The following is a 17,710-nucleotide window of genomic DNA, read 5'->3' on the forward strand; positions in this document are numbered from 1 at the left end:
CGGTGTCCGTTCAGAACACGAGGAAAACCAAAACAAATTTGGGGTCTTGGAAAGGAGATGAGCTGGCCATTTTTACAGAGAGTGAGAGTCGAAAACCGCAGGACAAGTGGCCATTTTTACAGAGCGTGAGAGTCGAAAACTGCAGGACAAGGTAGCACGTCCGGTGAACAGGTCAGGGTTCCATAGCCGCAGGCAGAACAGTTGAAACTGGAGCAGCAGCACGACCAGGTGGACTGGGGACAGCAAGGAGTCATCAGGCCAGGTAGTCCTGAGGCATGGTCCTAGGGCTCAGATCCTCCAGGAGGGGAGGGAGAGAGAGAATTAAGAGGGAGATAGATGGATACGCCAGATAAGACAGGAGAATTACACCAGATATAACAGACTGGGCAAACCAGGCATGATATAACCCCACCCACTTTGCCAATGCACAGCCCCAACACCACTAGAGGGATATCAACAGACCACCAACTTACTACCCTGAGACAAGGCTGAGTATAGCCCACAACGATCTATTTCACCGCACAAGCCTGAGGGGGCACAAAACCGGACAGGAAGATCAAGTCAGTGACTCAACCCACTCAAGTGACACCCCCCCCCTAGGGACGGCATGGGAGAGCACTAGTAAGCCAGTGACTCAGCCCCCCGTAATAGGGTTAGAGAATCCCAGTGGAGAGAGGAGAGCCGGCCAGGCAGAGACAGCAAGGGCGGGTTTTTCGCTCCAGTGCCTTGCCATTCACCTTCGCACACCTGGGCCAGACTAGACTCAATCATAGGACCCACTGAAGAGATGAGTTCAATAAAGACTTAAAACATCTCCTTTTTAGTTTTTTGTTATACATTTTCAGGGTCAAGAAAAATGTTAAATATGTCAAGGTTTGTCTTTTTCAAGAGAGGCTTTATTACTGCCCCTGTTAGTGAGTTTGGTACACATCCGGTGGATAGAGAGCCGTTTATTATGTTCACCATAGGAGGGCCAGGCACAGGAAGCAGCTCTTTCAGAGGTTTAGTTGGAATAGGGTCCGGTAGGCAGCTTGAAGGTTCAGAGGCCAAGACTATTTCCATCAATGTGTCAATAAATACAGGATTATAAAACTTGAGTGTCTCCATTAATCCTAAATCCTGGCAGTGTTGTGCTGCCTCAGGACAACTGAGCTTTGGAGGAATATGCAGATTCAAAGAGGAGTCCGTAATTTGCTTTCTAATTATATTTTCATCGAAGATGTTCATGAATTCACTGCTGAAGTGAGTAATCCTCTCTTGGGGGAATGCAGCTTTTTAGTTAGCTTTGCGACAGTATCAAAAATAAGTTTTGGATTGTTCTTATTCTCCTCAATTAGGTTGGAAAAATAAGATGATCGAGCTTCAGTGTTCAGCTCTTCCATATCACACGGTACTGTCTTTCCAATTTTCTGGAAGCTTGCTTCATGGCTTGTGTATTTTCTATATACCAGGGAGCTAATTTTTTGTGGAAAATGTTTTTTATTTTTAGAGGTGCGACTGCATCTAGGGTATTACTTACGCAAGGTTAAATTTAGATCCTAGGTCTGATCAGATTATTTGTTGTGATTGCAAAAGTAATAAGATGGTGGTCCAATAGTCTAGGATTATGATGAGAAACACACAGATCCACAATATTTATTCCACGGGTAAAAACTAGATCCAGGGTATGACTGTGGCAATGACTTGGTCCGGAGACATGTTAGACAAAACCCACTGAGTCAATGATTGTTCCAAAATCCTTTTGGAGTGGGTCTGTGGACTTTTCCATGTGAATATTGAAACACCAAAAATTAGAGTATTATCTGCCATGACTACAAGGTCCGATAGGAATTCAGGGAACTCTGTGAGGAAGGCTGTATATGGCCCAGGAGTCCTGTAAACAGTAGCTATGAAAAGTGTTTGAGTATGCTGCATAGATTTCATGACTAGAAGCTGAAAATATGAAAAAGCAGTCATTTTGTGGGGGGGGGGCTAAATTGAAATTGCTATCGTAAATGTTAGCAACACCGCTGTTTTTGCGGTAAGTACAGGGGATATAGTAACTAGTGTAAACAGGAGGAGAGGCCTCATTTAAACACAGTAAATTCATCAGGCTTGAGCCATGTTTCAGTCAGGCCAATCACATCAAGATTATGATCAGTGATTAGTTCATTGACTATAACTGCCTTTGAAGTGAGGGATCTAACAGTAAGGGGCCTTTTTTTTTTTTTAGATGTGAGAGATCACAATCTCTTTCAATAATGACAGGAATCTTTATTCCAGTGAGATTGCTACGGCGAACAGCGTCATGTTTAGTTTTGCTCGACCTAGATTAAGGCGCAGACAGTCTCAATGGGGATAGCTGAGCTGACCTCACTGACTGTGCTAGTGACAGACTTCACTGGCTGTCTCGTTGTGGTGGTAGAGGAATTTGAGCCCTGTCTATGTTGATTAAATGAGAGCACCACTCCAGCTAGGACGGAGTCTGTCACTCCTCAGCAGGCCAGGCTTGGTCCTGTTTGCGGGTGAGTCCCAGAAAGAGGGCCAATTATCTTCAAGTGCTATATTGAGGGAGGGGCAGAACAGTTTTCAAGCAGCGATTGAGTTGTGAAACTGCTGTAGAGCTCATCACTCTCCTTAACTGGAAGGGGGCCAGAGACAATTACTCGATGTGGTAAATGTGTTAAATCTATATTTTTATTAAAAGTTAAAAAAAATATTTTAAAAAGTTGGCAAGTATCAACAAACAGCCTTAGCAGCACAGAGACAAGTCCGGAAGTCGTGACTTTGTCACCACGATCTCTGTGGTTTTGTCAACAGAACATCACAGGTTATCTTGCACACAGACACACTTGCTTATGTTGTTGTTAGCACATCGCCTGACCAGTTATAACTCAACTCTGCCTCAATATAAGAGAACAGAGTTGAGCGTTCCTCAGCTATTTAACTCTTTACCTGTTACCTCTTACGATCCAGTTATAATGCATGGTATGACTTGACATAAGCATGTATGACCCCCTTATGTCTTCTCTTCTCCCCACAGAGTGTTGTGATCGATGAGGTATCGGCCAAACAGCTGCAGGTGATCGTGGCGGAGGGCAACGTAGTGGTCAACATACCCTTTATGCTGATTGGCTTAGGCATCCTCCTGGGCGTGATTTTCATGGTGGCCCAGTGTCGTCAACGGATCCCAGAGGTGAGAGGTCGTAGGGCTCAGGTCCAAAGTAGTGCACTTTTAAATTTTTTTATTTACCCTTTATTTTAACAAGGTAAGTCAGTTAAGAACAAATTCTTATTCATAATGACGGCCTAGGAACAGTGGGTTAACGGCCCACAGGTGACATCTTCATGAAGTCATAGGCTACGTCAAGGTTTCCCAAACTCTGTCCTGGGCCCCCCCCCCCCCCCCCCCCCCCCCCGGGGCCACGTTTTGGTTTTGCCCTAGCACTACACAGCTGATTCCAGTAACCAACTCCTTATCAAGGTTCATTATTTGAATCAGCTGTGTAGTGCTACGGCAAAAACCAAAACGTGGCCCCGGGAGGGGGCCCCAGGACAGAGTTTGGGAAACCTATGACTTCATGAAGATGTCATCTGTTCCATTTTGGGAGTAGTTATGTAAGTCATAAACAACTCCACCCTGTAGCTACATGTTAGTGTAATAATACCAGGAAACTGGAGGAAGAGAAGGCTCCCGACACGTTATCAGGGGCTGTTCCCACAAAGAACTGTATTCAGCCAATCAGAATCCAGTATTCAATAATGTTTTGGTATAAAAAAAAATTTAAAAGTAACCTTGGCAGCATCCGGAGAACTCCCACACAGCTTTCTATGATGGATGCATGTTCCCCACTCAGGATGTTATCAAAACAATATGTGCTTAAAGAGAGTCATTACTAGGTATAGCTGGCTGGCTGTTGGTCTGTTTTCTTATCTAACGATGTACAAGGGCGAAATCAACCATCAAGAACACATGTAGGTCTCGTCGGTCAAACTTCTAAGTCAGAGTTGAGTCCCTAGACCCTTGCCTAAAACTCAGCCCTTCATACTCAAGTCCTTTTTTCTCGAGCCAAGTCCTTTTATACTTTATACTTGAGTCCTGGGGTACACAAAATGTAAGGCTCGTTATCTGAAAACAGATCTGAAATCAGATCGGACTAAATATTGATTATTTTTATTTTTTTCTTAAAATGTTCTCCTCAGAGCTCTTCTGCCGAACGCCAGCCCCTTCTGAAGTCCTAGTCCCTCAAGGAGTAGAATTCGCTCCACCGGAAGTGGTATCCTGGGAGGACAGGATTAGGATTGCCATCCATGTTTTGTTAACAATATCAAGGGTTCTGACTGTGTACTATCTCCACTTTACCAGATTTAATCAGCTTCTACCCTGTTAACCATAACCTCACTATTGACTCTACTGTAAGGCTAGATCAGGAACCAGATTGAGAATGTTTTTTAATCTTTGAAAATGAATAGTTAAAATAATTTCTAAAGTCTGACTTTTTAATCTGTTTTTTATTTTTATCCAAAATGGTTTGTTTTTTAACATGAGTTACACGGAAGCTGACTGTACATTTTATTTAAGATTTTTTTCTTGCTTTTAAATGTTGTGTTTTAGGGTCACCCAGAGAGATGGAACACTGATAGTAGGGAATGGGAGAGGATAGAAGCTCGGGCAGATTGCCAAGATCATGTCAGCCATTGAGAGGCTGTTGAAAAGAATTGCAATATTATTATAATCTATCGCTGTCATTATTAGGATTCGGAATGTTGTAAAACTTCAATTAATAGCCTGGGTGTTTATTTGTTTAAATCACTTAACACAACAGATGTATATTAGAGACAGGCTTCTATTTGAGCCAGGCGTCTATTTCCTTAATGCACACAACTTTTGTTAATTTCCATAGTTAATTGTTTAATTCCAGAATTCACTTCCAGCATTCTAATCATTTACATATTGTCAAGTTTATTTTCTGTTAGTATGCCTTTTATTTAGAAAAAAAAAATGTTTCCTTGACAGAATAATGATTCTCTTCTTTGACTGTGCATTTTCGGAAGTTCTTACTTTCACCACTAACTAGAGGGCGATCTGACCGGGGGTCTGTACTCCCGAAGTTGTTGACTGTTTTTGTGCTTGCCAGTTAGTTAGCCGTTCTCAGCTGTTAGCAGCCAAATGCTAGAGGTTTCTTAATGCCCGATTAAAAACGGATGATTGCTATAATTTGAGTCGTTACCGAATTGTTTAATGTAACAAGTCAAACCTCGTAAACAATTAATGTCAACCTCGTAAAATAATTAATTTAGAGCCCAGGCGTTTATTTGCTGAAATATGTGCCGTCGCCTGGCTATTAAAAGGGACAGGTGGCTATTTGAGACTTTTAATTGAAGTTTTACAGTATCAAAACATCCCCCATTTGGACTGCTGGCGTTAGCGCAGGGAAGTTGTTCTTATATTACACACCCCGGTGACATTGTCACTTTTATATATGTTTTTATACTGCTTGTCGGCCTATGAGGAAGGATCTGTCTGGTCGGCCTATGAGGAATGATCTGTCTGGTCGGCCTATGAGGACTGATCTGTCTGGTCGGCCTATGAGGACTGATCTGTCTGGTCGGCCTATGAGGAATGAGCTGTCTGGTCGGCCTATGAGGAATGATCTGTCTGGTCGGCCTATGAGGACTGATCTGTCTGGTCGGCCTATGAGGACTGATCTGTCTGGTCGGCCTATGAGGAATGAGCTGTCTGGTCGGCCTATGAGGACTGATCTGTCTGGTCGGCCTATGAGGAATGAGCTGTCTGGTCGGCCTATGAGGACTGATCTGTCTGGTCGGCCTATGAGGAATGATCTGTCTGGTCGGCCTATGAGGAATGATCTGTCTGGTCGGCCTATGAGGAATGATCTGTCTGGTCGGCCTATGAGGAATGATCTGTCTGGTCGGCCTATGAGGAATGAGCTGTCTGGTCGGCCTATGAGGAATGATCTGTCTGGTCGGCCTATGAGGAATGATCTGTCTGGTTTGTGTGAAATAAGAGCTACAGGGTACGGGTCAATTCCATTTAAATTCAGGTGGTTAACTGACATTTAAAAAAAATCCTGGATTGACTGAATTGAAATGGAATTGAACCGAACACCTGATGAGGTCATACTACATTAATTTAAAATGTTTTTCACCACTTCTGATTATAACTACATACCTACATACGTATAAGGGGGATGTTAACATTTTATCAAACAGATCAGTGAATCTGTACATACATTAGGAAATGTATTTAGTCAGCAGGCATTGGAATCCACTGTTAAATATATCATTTGCTAATTGATACCGTGTCAAAACAGTACTAAGTAAGAGTATAGACGCATGAGAAAATACTGGATATTTGCATGGCAACAATGTTCTGCTGGCTGGGCTTGTGATCACTGAGAGAAGTGGCAAGTCATATACTGATATTCCTGCTTCCGGAAATCTGCATTTTAAAACGTCGTTTCCAATTTCTTTATTTTTGTGATGAACCAGTTTCACAACGGACAGGCATGTGTATACTTGTCTATTTTAGCGTGATAAAAGAGTATCGGTAACATTCAACTAGCAATCTACTAACCCTAAACTTTATCCTAACCCTAAACTCTTAGTCTAAACCTAGTTAGTTAACACTAACCTTAGCAAACAGTTATAACCTTAGCAAGCAGTTATAACCTTTAGCAAACAGTTATAACCTTTAGCAAGCAGTTATAACCTTTAGCAAGCAGTTGCTTATCAACAGATGGTATATCAACAGGTAGTTTGTTGATAGTATGACCATCTGTGGAGCGTCCAAGTAATGTTCACAACTCTACGTTCCGATCACTGGCATGCAGACTACTTTTTTCATATTCATTTTTCTGTCCTTCATCTGAACTAGTACGAGTTATACTTGTTATTGGACATGTGTGTTATTATTTTTGCTCTATGAGAGAGAGAGAGAACCTGCATGGGCTTTTTTGGTTGTTGTTGTTTTAAGAAACAATAAAATACTTCCACTACCATGTCACAAAAAAATTCCAATAATATATATTAACATTATTTACATTGTGTGTGTGTGGTGTGTGTGTACAATCTTGACAATATTTACAAATAAATAATTTACAAATAAATAATGGCTCCATGGCATCGTCACAGTTTTGAACGTATCTTCCACAGACATTATTATTTCTTGTCAATAAACTGCTTCATGTTGGTTTGAGTGCATTTTCTGTATTTTGTTTTAAAACATTTTGTTGATTGGATAGATGAAGTATCTCCAATGGGAATGCTATTATCTGATTGGACATACTGACACAGGGTTCATGTAACTTTACAACATTTACAGCTTACTTACTGTTAGACTGTACCTGGTACATATATATATATTTTTTTTTTATCAGTTAGGAAGTGATTATCGAGCTGTTCAAATGAGTTGGTTAGCTGTTTTTACCAAATATTTGGCGAGCCAATTCAAATCCTGTGTCATCAGTTTGTACAGTTAGGCATTCCATTGACAGGCTCCATTGATTGTTGCTTCTCCATTGATTGTTGTTCTGGCCGTGTCCAGAGTTATATATTTCAGTTCAAGATATAAAAACCTGGAACGAACAGATCTTTTTCCTGTAATGAAATGGGACAAAAATATCCAAAGATTAGAAAATGTGTTAAAAATGGAAAGAATTGTTTTGAATAGGAGCATAGCACTGGAAATTAGTATAAGCTAGTGTTATGGTTTGATTTATAGCTCTCCCTATTCAAATCCAGTACCTGCAGTATTTGGTCCCGCACTCGTCGTGCTCTCTGCAGCTTGTGCCAACGGGCTTCAGAGTATTCCATCGCCAAAGGAGAGAGCGCTTGGCTCGGGTGATCAGGCCCGTCCAATCCTCAGGCACAGGAGCGGTCTGCACCTTAGGAAGGTGGAGGAAGGCGTAACGTCATTCTCCTTTATAAACAAATGCAGTGTGCAGGATTTTATTTTAAGTCTCATTGAAACATGGTTTGTTGACTGAAACAGCCTGACGGAAGTCATTCTGTAGATAGTCTGTTACAACACAGACAGACACTGAAGTTACAACCTGCAGTAATCTGAACCTGCAGCAATGCTAGCAAATTTCCCAATACAATTTTAGACCTTGATCCAAAAGGCAAAATTCCAGGGAGAGCGAATGAGGACTAAATAAACTTCATGTTAATGCCAAGCTGATATAGCATCAGATCAGATATAGGCTAACCTCTTCCCAGGCTCCATTGTGTATTGCATAGAGTGAACCGGCTGGTGGACAAGATCAAAGACTTAGCATCCTACCTGGATTGGGCAGAGCAGAGTCAGGAACATGAAGAGGGCAATGTACTGTGCTGTCCTCATGTTGAAGAGAGCAGAGACTAGACTCCTGAATTCTGTGTAAATGAGACTAGAGGAGCTTCGACCGGCCACTTTTATTAGAGGTGCTAATCTATCTGATAAGGGTTGCCAAGGGCAACGATCATCGGTGGGGGGGGGGGCGTGTTCTAAGAACACTTTACCCGGGGTCAAAATGAGGGCATCTCCACGTCTGCAGGGTAGGTCACTGACACCTTTTTTACCATGCTATGGCTCCTATCCTCTCGGAGTTGGGTGGGTCAGACTTCGGTTCAAATAGTATTTGGAGGTTTTTTTTCCCATCGAATTTGTTGCTTTATTGAGTCTGCCTGGAGTTCCAGATAGTGTTTGTACTTTTAGGACTAGACTATTCCATTGCACCAGACAACCTCCTTCAATAGTAGCTAGATTATTTGTAACAAATCAATTACTATTTGAAACCAGAACTGGTGTGGACAGAGAAGCAGTCTCACATATTCAGAGTTCAGGAGCACAGTGGTCTCACATATTTAGAGTTCAGGAGCACAGTGGTCTCACATATGCAGAGTTCAGGAGCACAGTGGTCTCACATATTCAGAGTTCAGGAGCACAGTGGTCTCACATATGCAGAGTTCAGGAGCACAGTGGTCTCACATATTCAGAGTTCAGGAGCACAGTGGTCTCACATATTCAGCGTTCAGGAGCACAGTGGTCTCACATATGCAGAGTTCAGGAGCACAGTGGTCTCACATATGCAGGGTTCAGGAGCACAGTGGTCTCACATATTCAGAGTTCAGGAGCACAGTGGTCTCACATATTCAGAGTTCAGGAGCACAGTGGTCTCACATATGCAGAGTTCAGGAGCACAGTGGTCTCACATATGCAGAGTTCAGGAGCACAGTGGTCTCACATATTCAGAGTTCAGGAGCACAGTGGTCTCACATATGCAGAGTTCAGGAGCACAGTGGTCTCACATATTCAGAGTTCAGGAGCACAGTGGTCTCACATATGCAGAGTTCAGGAGCACAGTGGTCTCACATATGCAGAGTTCAGGAGCACAGTGGTCTCACATATTCAGAGTTCAGGAGCACAGTGGTCTCACATATTCAGCGTTCAGGAGCACAGTGGTCTCACATATGCAGAGTTCAGGAGCACAGTGGTCTCACATATGCAGGGTTCAGGAGCACAGTGGTCTCACATATTCAGGGTTCAGGAGCACAGTGGTCTCACATATTCAGAGTTCAGGAGCACAGTGGTCTCACATATGCAGGCTTCAGGAGCACAGTGGTCTCACATATTCAGAGTTCAGGAGCACAGTGGTCTCACATATGCAGAGTTCAAGAGCACAGTGGTCTCACATATGCAGAGTTCAGGAGCACAGTGGTCTCACATATGCAGGGCTCAGGAGCACAGTGGTCTCACATATGCAGAGTTCAGGAGCACAGTGGTCTCACATTTGCAGGGCTCAGGAGCACAGTGGTCTCACATATTCAGAGTTCAGGAGCACAGTGGTCTCACATATGCAGAGTTCAGGAGCACAGTGGTCTCACATATGCAGGGCTCAGGAGCACAGTGGTCTCACATATGCAGAGTTCAGGAGCACAGTGGTCTCACATATGCAGGGCTCAGGAGCACAGTGGTCTCACATATTCAGAGTTCAGGAGCACAGTGGTCTCACATATGCAGAGTTCAGGAGCACAGTGGTCTCACATATGCAGAGTTCAGGAGCACAGTGGTCTCACATATGCAGGGCTCAGGAGCACAGTGGTCTCACATGTTCAGGAGCACAGTGGTCTCACATATGCAGAGTTCAGGAGCACAGTGGTCTCACATTTGCAGGGCTCAGGAGCACAGTGGTCTCACATATTCAGAGTTCAGGAGCACAGTGGTCTCACATATGCAGAGTTCAGGAGCACAGTGGTCTCACATATTCAGAGTTCAGGAGCACAGTGGTCTCACATATGCAGGCTTCAGGAGCACAGTGGTCTCACATATTCAGAGTTCAGGAGCACAGTGGTCTCACATATGCAGAGTTCAAGAGCACAGTGGTCTCACATATGCAGAGTTCAGGAGCACAGTGGTCTCACATATGCAGGGCTCAGGAGCACAGTGGTCTCACATATGCAGAGTTCAGGAGCACAGTGGTCTCACATTTGCAGGGCTCAGGAGCACAGTGGTCTCACATATTCAGAGTTCAGGAGCACAGTGGTCTCACATATGCAGAGTTCAGGAGCACAGTGGTCTCACATATGCAGGGCTCAGGAGCACAGTGGTCTCACATATGCAGAGTTCAGGAGCACAGTGGTCTCACATATGCAGGGCTCAGGAGCACAGTGGTCTCACATATTCAGAGTTCAGGAGCACAGTGGTCTCACATATGCAGAGTTCAGGAGCACAGTGGTCTCACATATGCAGAGTTCAGGAGCACAGTGGTCTCACATATGCAGGGCTCAGGAGCACAGTGGTCTCACATGTTCAGGAGCACAGTGGTCTCACATATGCAGAGTTCAGGAGCACAGTGGTCTCACATGAATTCAGCAGCAGCACTGTATATTGGGGGTGGTTCAGTTTATATTCTGGTGTGTTAGTGGAAGATCCAGAGATATATGATTATGGTCAGTCCCAGATAAAAGTCCATGGTCCATAGGGGTTCTGCCAAACACAGACTATATTCCATTCTTGTACTAGCTTCGTCCATTGGTGTGATTTTAGCAGACAATCCTACAAGTGTAGGAGGATTTTTTTTTTATATATATATTTTTTTAAATGTAACCTAGGCAAGTTAGTTAAATAACCAATTCTTATTTACAATGACTGCCTACCCTGGCCAAACCTGGGCCAATTATCTGTCGCCCTATAGGACTTCCAATCACGGACGGATTTGAGTGGTATTTTTTATTTAACTAGGCAAGTCAGTTAAGAACAAACTCTTATTTTCAATAACGGCCTAGGAACAGTGGGTTAACTTCCTGTTCAGGTCGCAGAACGACAGATTTGTACCTTGTCAGCTCGGGGATTTGAACTTGCAACCTTCCGGTTACTAGTCCAACGCTCTAACCACTGGGCTATCCTGCCGCCCCTGGAGTTGAAGTCCCTGAATCAACAAGCTCCTCAACACCTTCTGTTGCAGTATAATAGATTAGGGGTCAAGACGGGGGGGTCATGGTCTGGTGCAACAGCTCTAGTTCTCTCTCATCATCCCCATCCTGTTATTCACATACAGTACAGTAAACCAACCTATGCGGTCATCTAGCCTGGTCCTAAGCCTGAGTGGTGCTCTTGCCAACTCCATCGCTGTCATTTTGTCATCGCTGCCAAACATGGCGGCCTGGTGAGTAGTCATCCGTGTCAGCCACAGAAGGTGAGCCAAGACTTGGAGCTTGGGGTCTGACAAACAATATGAACTAGTGAATGGAGCATTCCTCAACACTGTGGGAAAACCATCACCCCCAACCTCGTCTTTTGTTAATCACACCATTTGTGACATACGGTGCGGTGCATTCGGAAAGTATTCAGACCCCTAGAATTTTTTTCACATTTAGTTATATTACAGCCTTATTCTAAAATGGATTCAATTGAGCTTCTCCCATTTGACTCTGCAGATCCTCTCAAGCTCTGTCAGAATGATGGGGAGAGTCGCTGCACAGCTATTATCAGGTCTATCTAGAGATGTTAAATCAGGTTCAAGTCCAGGCTCTGGCTGGGCCACTCAAGGACAATCAGAGACTTGTCCCAGAGCAACTCCTGCGTTGTCTTGGCTGTGTGCTTAGGGTTGTTGTCCTGTTGGAAGGTGAACCTTTTCCCCAGTCTGAGGTCCTGAGCAGGTTTTCATCAAGGATCTCTCTGTACTTTGCTATGTTCATCTTTGCCTCGATCCTGACTAGTCTCTCAGTCCCTTCCGCTGAAAAACCTCTCCACAGCATGATGCTGCCACCACCATGCTTCCCTGTAGGTATGGTGCCAGGTTTCCTCTAGAAGTGACACTTGGCATTCAGGCCAAAGAGTTCAATCTTGGTTTCATCAGACCAGAGAATCTTGTTTCTCATGGTCTGATAGTCCTTTAGGTGACTTTTGGAAAACTCTAAATAGCCTGGCAAAAAAATAAATCAATTGTACCCTCCCCCAGATCTGTGCCTCGACACAATCCTGTCTCGGCGCGGTACAGACACATCCTTTGACCTCATTGCTTGGTTTTTGCTCTGACAACTGTGGGACCTTATATAAACAGGTGTGTGTCTTTCCAAATCATGTCCAATCAATTGAATTTACCACAGGTGGACTCCAATCAAGTTGTAGAAACATCTCAAGGATGATCCATGGAAACAGGATGCACCTGAGCTCATTTTTGAGTCTCATAGCAAAGGGTCTTAATACTTATGTAAATAAGGTATTTATGTTATTTATTCATTTTCAGACATGTCTAAAAACCTGTTTTCACTTTGTCGTTATGGGATATTGTGTGTAAATTTCTGAGGATAAAAAAAAAATCAATTTTAGAATAAGGCTGTGATGTAACACAATGTGGGACAGTCAAGGGGTCTGAAAGACACTATACAGCATGTGTGTTTGGAGTTCCATCGTTGTCGGGGGAGATAGGACAGTGGTTCTGTTCCAAATGACAAACTATTCCCTATGTAGTGCACTACTTTCACTAAGGCCCACGGGGCTCTGGTCAAAAGTAGTGCACTATATAGGGAATAGGGTGCCATTTGGGACACCGAGAGTGGTTGTTGACAGAGATAGCAGGGTGGTTAGGGACCTGTAATAACAACAGCTCCAGACTTCTTTTAGCCATGTTCCAAAAACCACACGAGGATGCATATGTAGTCCTACCGGGGAACAGTGGGTTAACTGCCTTGTTCAGGGTCAGAACAACAGATTTTTTTTTTTACCCTGTCAGCTCTGGGATTCAATCCAGCAACCTTTTGGTAACTGGCCCAACGACCTAACCTCTAGGCTACCTGCCACCCCTACATACTTTGGCTGATTTTGTTATGGTCAGGATACAAATCAATCAATTTAAGAAATTGTGCAAAAAAAATGTAATCCGGAAAGAAAGGTCAGCAGCAGATATGTGGTGATACCAGCAGTTTCACACCTGCCCTGTTTTGATACACAGTAGGCATCACTAGCTACTGTAGTGTGCAACATGTACCTCTTTTCGTCAGAAGACTGTCATGTGTTGTGCAGTCCACTAGATGGCGTTTACCTTGTTACTGTAGTCTCACTGACCAGACGTGTTGCTCCACACAGCAGCGGTGGGAAGAACACATCTTACCCTATTGGCCAGGACAGATCAGAGGCTCCTGTTAGCAGCACTATTGGCCAGGACAGATCAGAGGCTCCTGTTAGCAGCACTATTGGCGGACAGATCAGAGGCTCCTGTTAGCAGCACTATTGGCCAGGACAGATCAGAGGCTCCTGTTAGCAGCACTATTGGCCAGGACAGATCAGAGGCTCCTGTTAGCAGCACTATTGGCCAGGACAGATCAGAGGCTCCTGTTAGCAGCACTATTGGCCAGGACAGATCAGAGGCTCCTGTTAGCAGCACTATTGGCCAGGACAGATCAGAGGCTCCTGTTAGCAGCACTATTGGCCAGGACAGATGAGAGGCTCCTGTTAGCAGCACTATTGGCCAGGACAGATCAGAGGCTCCTGTTAGCAGCACTATTGGCCAGGACAGATCAGAGGCTCCTGTTAGCAGCACTATTGGCCAGGACAGATCAGAGGCTCCTGTTAGCAGCACTATTGGCCAGGACAGATCAGAGGCTCCTGTTAGCAGCACTATTGGCCAGGACAGATCAGAGGCTCCTGTTAGCAGCACTATTGGCCAGGACAGATCAGAGGCTCCTGTTAGCAGCACTATTGGCCAGGACAGATCAGAGGCTCCTGTTAGCAGCACTATTGGCCAGGACAGATCAGAGGCTCCTGTTAGCAGCACTATTGACCAGGACAGATCAGAGGCTCCTGTTAGCAGCACTATTGGCCAGGACAGATCAGAGGCTCCTGTTAGCAGCACTATTGGCCAGGACAGATCAGAGGCTCCTGTTAGCAGCACTATTGGCCAGGACAGATCAGAGGCTCCTGTTAGCAGCACTATTGGCCAGGACAGATCAGAGGCTCCTGTTAGCAGCACTATTGGCCAGGACAGATCAGAGGCTCCTGTTAGCAGCACTATTGGCCAGGACAGATCAGAGGCTCCTGTTAGCAGCACTATTGGCCAGGACAGATCAGAGGCTCCTGTTAGCAGTGTTAAGGGATGGGGTCCATATCGATTAACCCTTTGTGCTGATACTCTCACTAACCACGAGGCTAATTTGACATTTATAAGAGTTCCCAGTTCCAACCCTAAATTTTCCCTATAGTTTGATCGTTAACACTTCATTTTAAGACATCTTTATTGCAGTGGAATGAATTCAGTGGAAACTTGCCCGTTGATGACGAGCATGGTAACAAGCATAGGTCGTCCAATTTAGTGTTTAGTTTCTTCTCAGCTGCATCCGATTTAGTAATAACTGTCACAAGGTTGTAATGTCTTGTGGACAGATTTGCTGGGTGTCCGAGATTAAAGTTTAGAGGCTCAAAAGGATCTAATTGCCGTGAATGCCCACTCTTCATAATCTCCACTCAATGTTGTTGAGTGGAGAAAAAAAGTATTCCACCTGGGTTAACCTGGTTTAATTGACAAAAACAGATCAGATATAGGTTAACCTGGTTTAGTTGACAAAAACAGATCAGATATAGGTTAACCTGGTTTAATTGAAAAAACAGATCAGATATAGGTTAACCTGGTTTAATTGACAAAAACAGATCAGATATAGGTTAACCTGGTTTAGTTGACAAAAACAGATCAGATATAGGTTAACCTGGTTTAGTTGACAAAAACAGATCAGATATAGGTTAACCTGGTTTAATTGACAAAAACAGATCAGATATAGGTTAACCTGGTTTAGTTGACAAAAACAGATCAGATATAGCTTAACCTGGTTTAGTTGACAAAAACAGATCAGATATAGGTTAACCTGGTTTAATTGACAAAAACAGATCAGATATAGGTTAACCTGGTTTAATTGACAAAAACAGATCAGATATAGGTTAACCTGGTTTAATTGACAAAAACAGATCAGATATAGGTTGACCTCACTGACAGGGGTCTGGACCCTTTCTTTCTAAAATTATCTGCCGAAATTGTTGCCACCCCTATTACTAGCCTGTTCAACCTCTCTTTCGTGTCGTCTGAGATTCCCAAAGATTGGAAAGCAGCTGCGGTCATCCCCCTCTTCAAAGGGGGGGACACTCTTGACCCAAACTGCTACAGACCTATATCTATCCTACCATGCCTTTCTAAGGTCTTCGAAAGCCAAGTCAACAAACAGATTACCGACCATTTCGAATCTCACCATACCTTCTCTGCTATGCAATCTGGTTTCAGAGCTGGTCATGGGTGCACCTCAGCCACGCTCAAGGTCCTAAACGATATCTTAACCGCCATCAATAAGAAACATTACTGTGCAGCCGTATTCATTGATCTGGCCAAGGCTTTCGACTCTGTCAATCACCACATCCTCATCGGCAGACTCGACAGCCTTGGTTTCTCAAATGATTGCCTCGCCTGGTTCACCAACTACTTCTCTGTTCTCTGATAGAGTTCAGTGTGTCAAATCGGAGGGCCTGTTGTCCGGACCTCTGGCAGTCTCTATGGGGGTACCATAGGGTTCAATTCTTGGACCGACTCTCTTCTCTGTATACATCAATGAGGTAGCTCTTGCTGCTGGTCAGCCTCCGATCCACCTCTACGCAGACGACACCATTCTGTATACTTCTGGCCCTTCTTTGGACACTGTGTTAACAACCCTCCAGGCAAGCTTCAATGCCATACAACTCTCCTTCCGTGGCCTCCAATTGCTCTTAAATACAAGTAAAACTAAATGCATGCTCTTCAACCGATCGCTACCTGCACCCACCCGCCTGTCCAACATCACTACTCTGGACGGCTCTAACTTAGAATACGTGGACAACTACAAATACTTAGGTGTCTGGTTAGACTGTAAACTCTCCTTCCAGACCCATATCAAACATCTCCAATCCAAAGTTAAATCTAGAATTGGCTTCCTATTTCGCAACAAAGCATCCTTCACTCATGCTGCCAAACATACCCTTGTAAAACTGACCATCCTACCAATCCTCGACTTTGGCGATGTCATTTACAAAATAGCCTCTAATACCCTACTCAACAAATTGGATGCAGTCTATCACAGTGCAATCCGTTTTGTCACCAAAGCCCCATATACTACCCACCATTGCGACCTGTACGCTCTCGTTGGCTGGCCCTCGCTTCATACTCGTCGCCAAACCCACTGGCTCCATGTCATCTACAAGACCCTGCTAGGTAAAGTCCCCCCTTATCTCAGCTCGCTGGTCACCATAGCATCTCCCACCTGTAGCACACGCTCCAGCAGGTATATCTCTCTAGTCACCCCCAAAACCAAATCTTTCTTTGGCTGCCTCTCCTTCCAGTTCTCTGCTGCCAATGACTGGAACAAACTACAAACATCTCTGAAACTGGAAACACTTCTCCCTCACTAGCTTTAAGCACCAACTGTCAGAGCAGCTCACAGATTACTGCACCTGTACATAGCCCACCTATAATTTAGCCCAAACAACTACCTCTTTCCCTACTGTATTTATTTTATTTATTTATTTTGCTCCTTTGCACCCCATTATTTTTATTTCTACTTTGCACATTCTTCCACTGCAAATCTACCATTCCAGTGTTTTACTTGCTATTTGTATTTACTTTGCCACCATGGCCTTTTTGCCTTTACCTCCCTTATCTCACCTCATTTGCTCACATTGTATATAGACTTGTTTATACTGTATTATTGACTGTATGTTTGTTTTACTCCATGTGTAACTCTGTGTCGTTGTATGTGTCGAACTGCTTTGCTTTATCTTGGCCAGGTCGCAATTGTAAATGAGAACTTGTTCTCAACTTGCCTACATGGTTAAATAAAGGTGAAATAAAATAAATAAACAAAAAATTACTAGGTGTTACACAGGATTTAGCTGGTTAAAATTAAATGTATCTTGAGGTGTACTTACTTGTAATTATTGTGTACCTACAAAGTACGTTACCCATTCTGACAATCTTATCATCTGTTTCTAAAGGAAAAGGGGGATACCTAGTCAGTTGTACAACTGAATGTCTTCAACTGAAATGTGTCTTCCACATTTAACCCAACCCCTCTGAATCAGAGAGGTGAGGGGGGGCTTCCTTAATCGACATTCATGTCTTCAGTGCATGGGGAACAGTGGGTTAACTGCCTAGCTCAGGGGCAGAACGACAGATTTTTACCTTGTCAACTTGGACATTCTATCCAGCAACCTTTCGGT

The 17,710-nt window shown here is 43.9% G+C and overlaps 2 protein-coding genes across 2 annotated transcripts in view; one reads left to right on the plus strand and one right to left on the minus strand.

Moving 5' to 3' along the window:
* The window catches only part of scarb2c (scavenger receptor class B, member 2c), a 39,562-nt gene extending 32,457 nt beyond the window's left edge, over nucleotides 1–7,105 (plus strand). The window contains exons 11-12 of the mRNA XM_021622581.2: nucleotides 3,023–3,175; nucleotides 4,183–7,105. Coding sequence (XP_021478256.2) covers nucleotides 3,023–3,175; nucleotides 4,183–4,221 — 192 coding nt within the window. The 3' untranslated portion in view covers nucleotides 4,222–7,105. The remainder of the gene's footprint in view (nucleotides 1–3,022; nucleotides 3,176–4,182) is intronic.
* Nucleotides 7,106–7,131: 26 nt separating this feature from the next.
* LOC101268972 (liver-expressed antimicrobial peptide 2) lies at nucleotides 7,132–8,421 on the minus strand. The gene is made up of 3 exons (XM_021622583.2): nucleotides 8,285–8,421; nucleotides 7,747–7,886; nucleotides 7,132–7,599 (listed from the first exon to the last, which is right to left on the minus strand). Exons 1-3 carry the CDS (start codon nucleotides 8,342–8,344, stop codon nucleotides 7,563–7,565), a joined length of 237 nt encoding a protein of 78 aa, XP_021478258.2. The 5' UTR covers nucleotides 8,345–8,421; the 3' UTR covers nucleotides 7,132–7,562.
* Between the last annotated feature and the right edge of the window lie 9,289 nt (nucleotides 8,422–17,710).

The sequence above is a fragment of the Oncorhynchus mykiss genome, chromosome 12 (genome assembly GCF_013265735.2).
Source record: "Oncorhynchus mykiss isolate Arlee chromosome 12, USDA_OmykA_1.1, whole genome shotgun sequence".
NCBI lineage: Eukaryota > Metazoa > Chordata > Actinopteri > Salmoniformes > Salmonidae > Oncorhynchus > Oncorhynchus mykiss.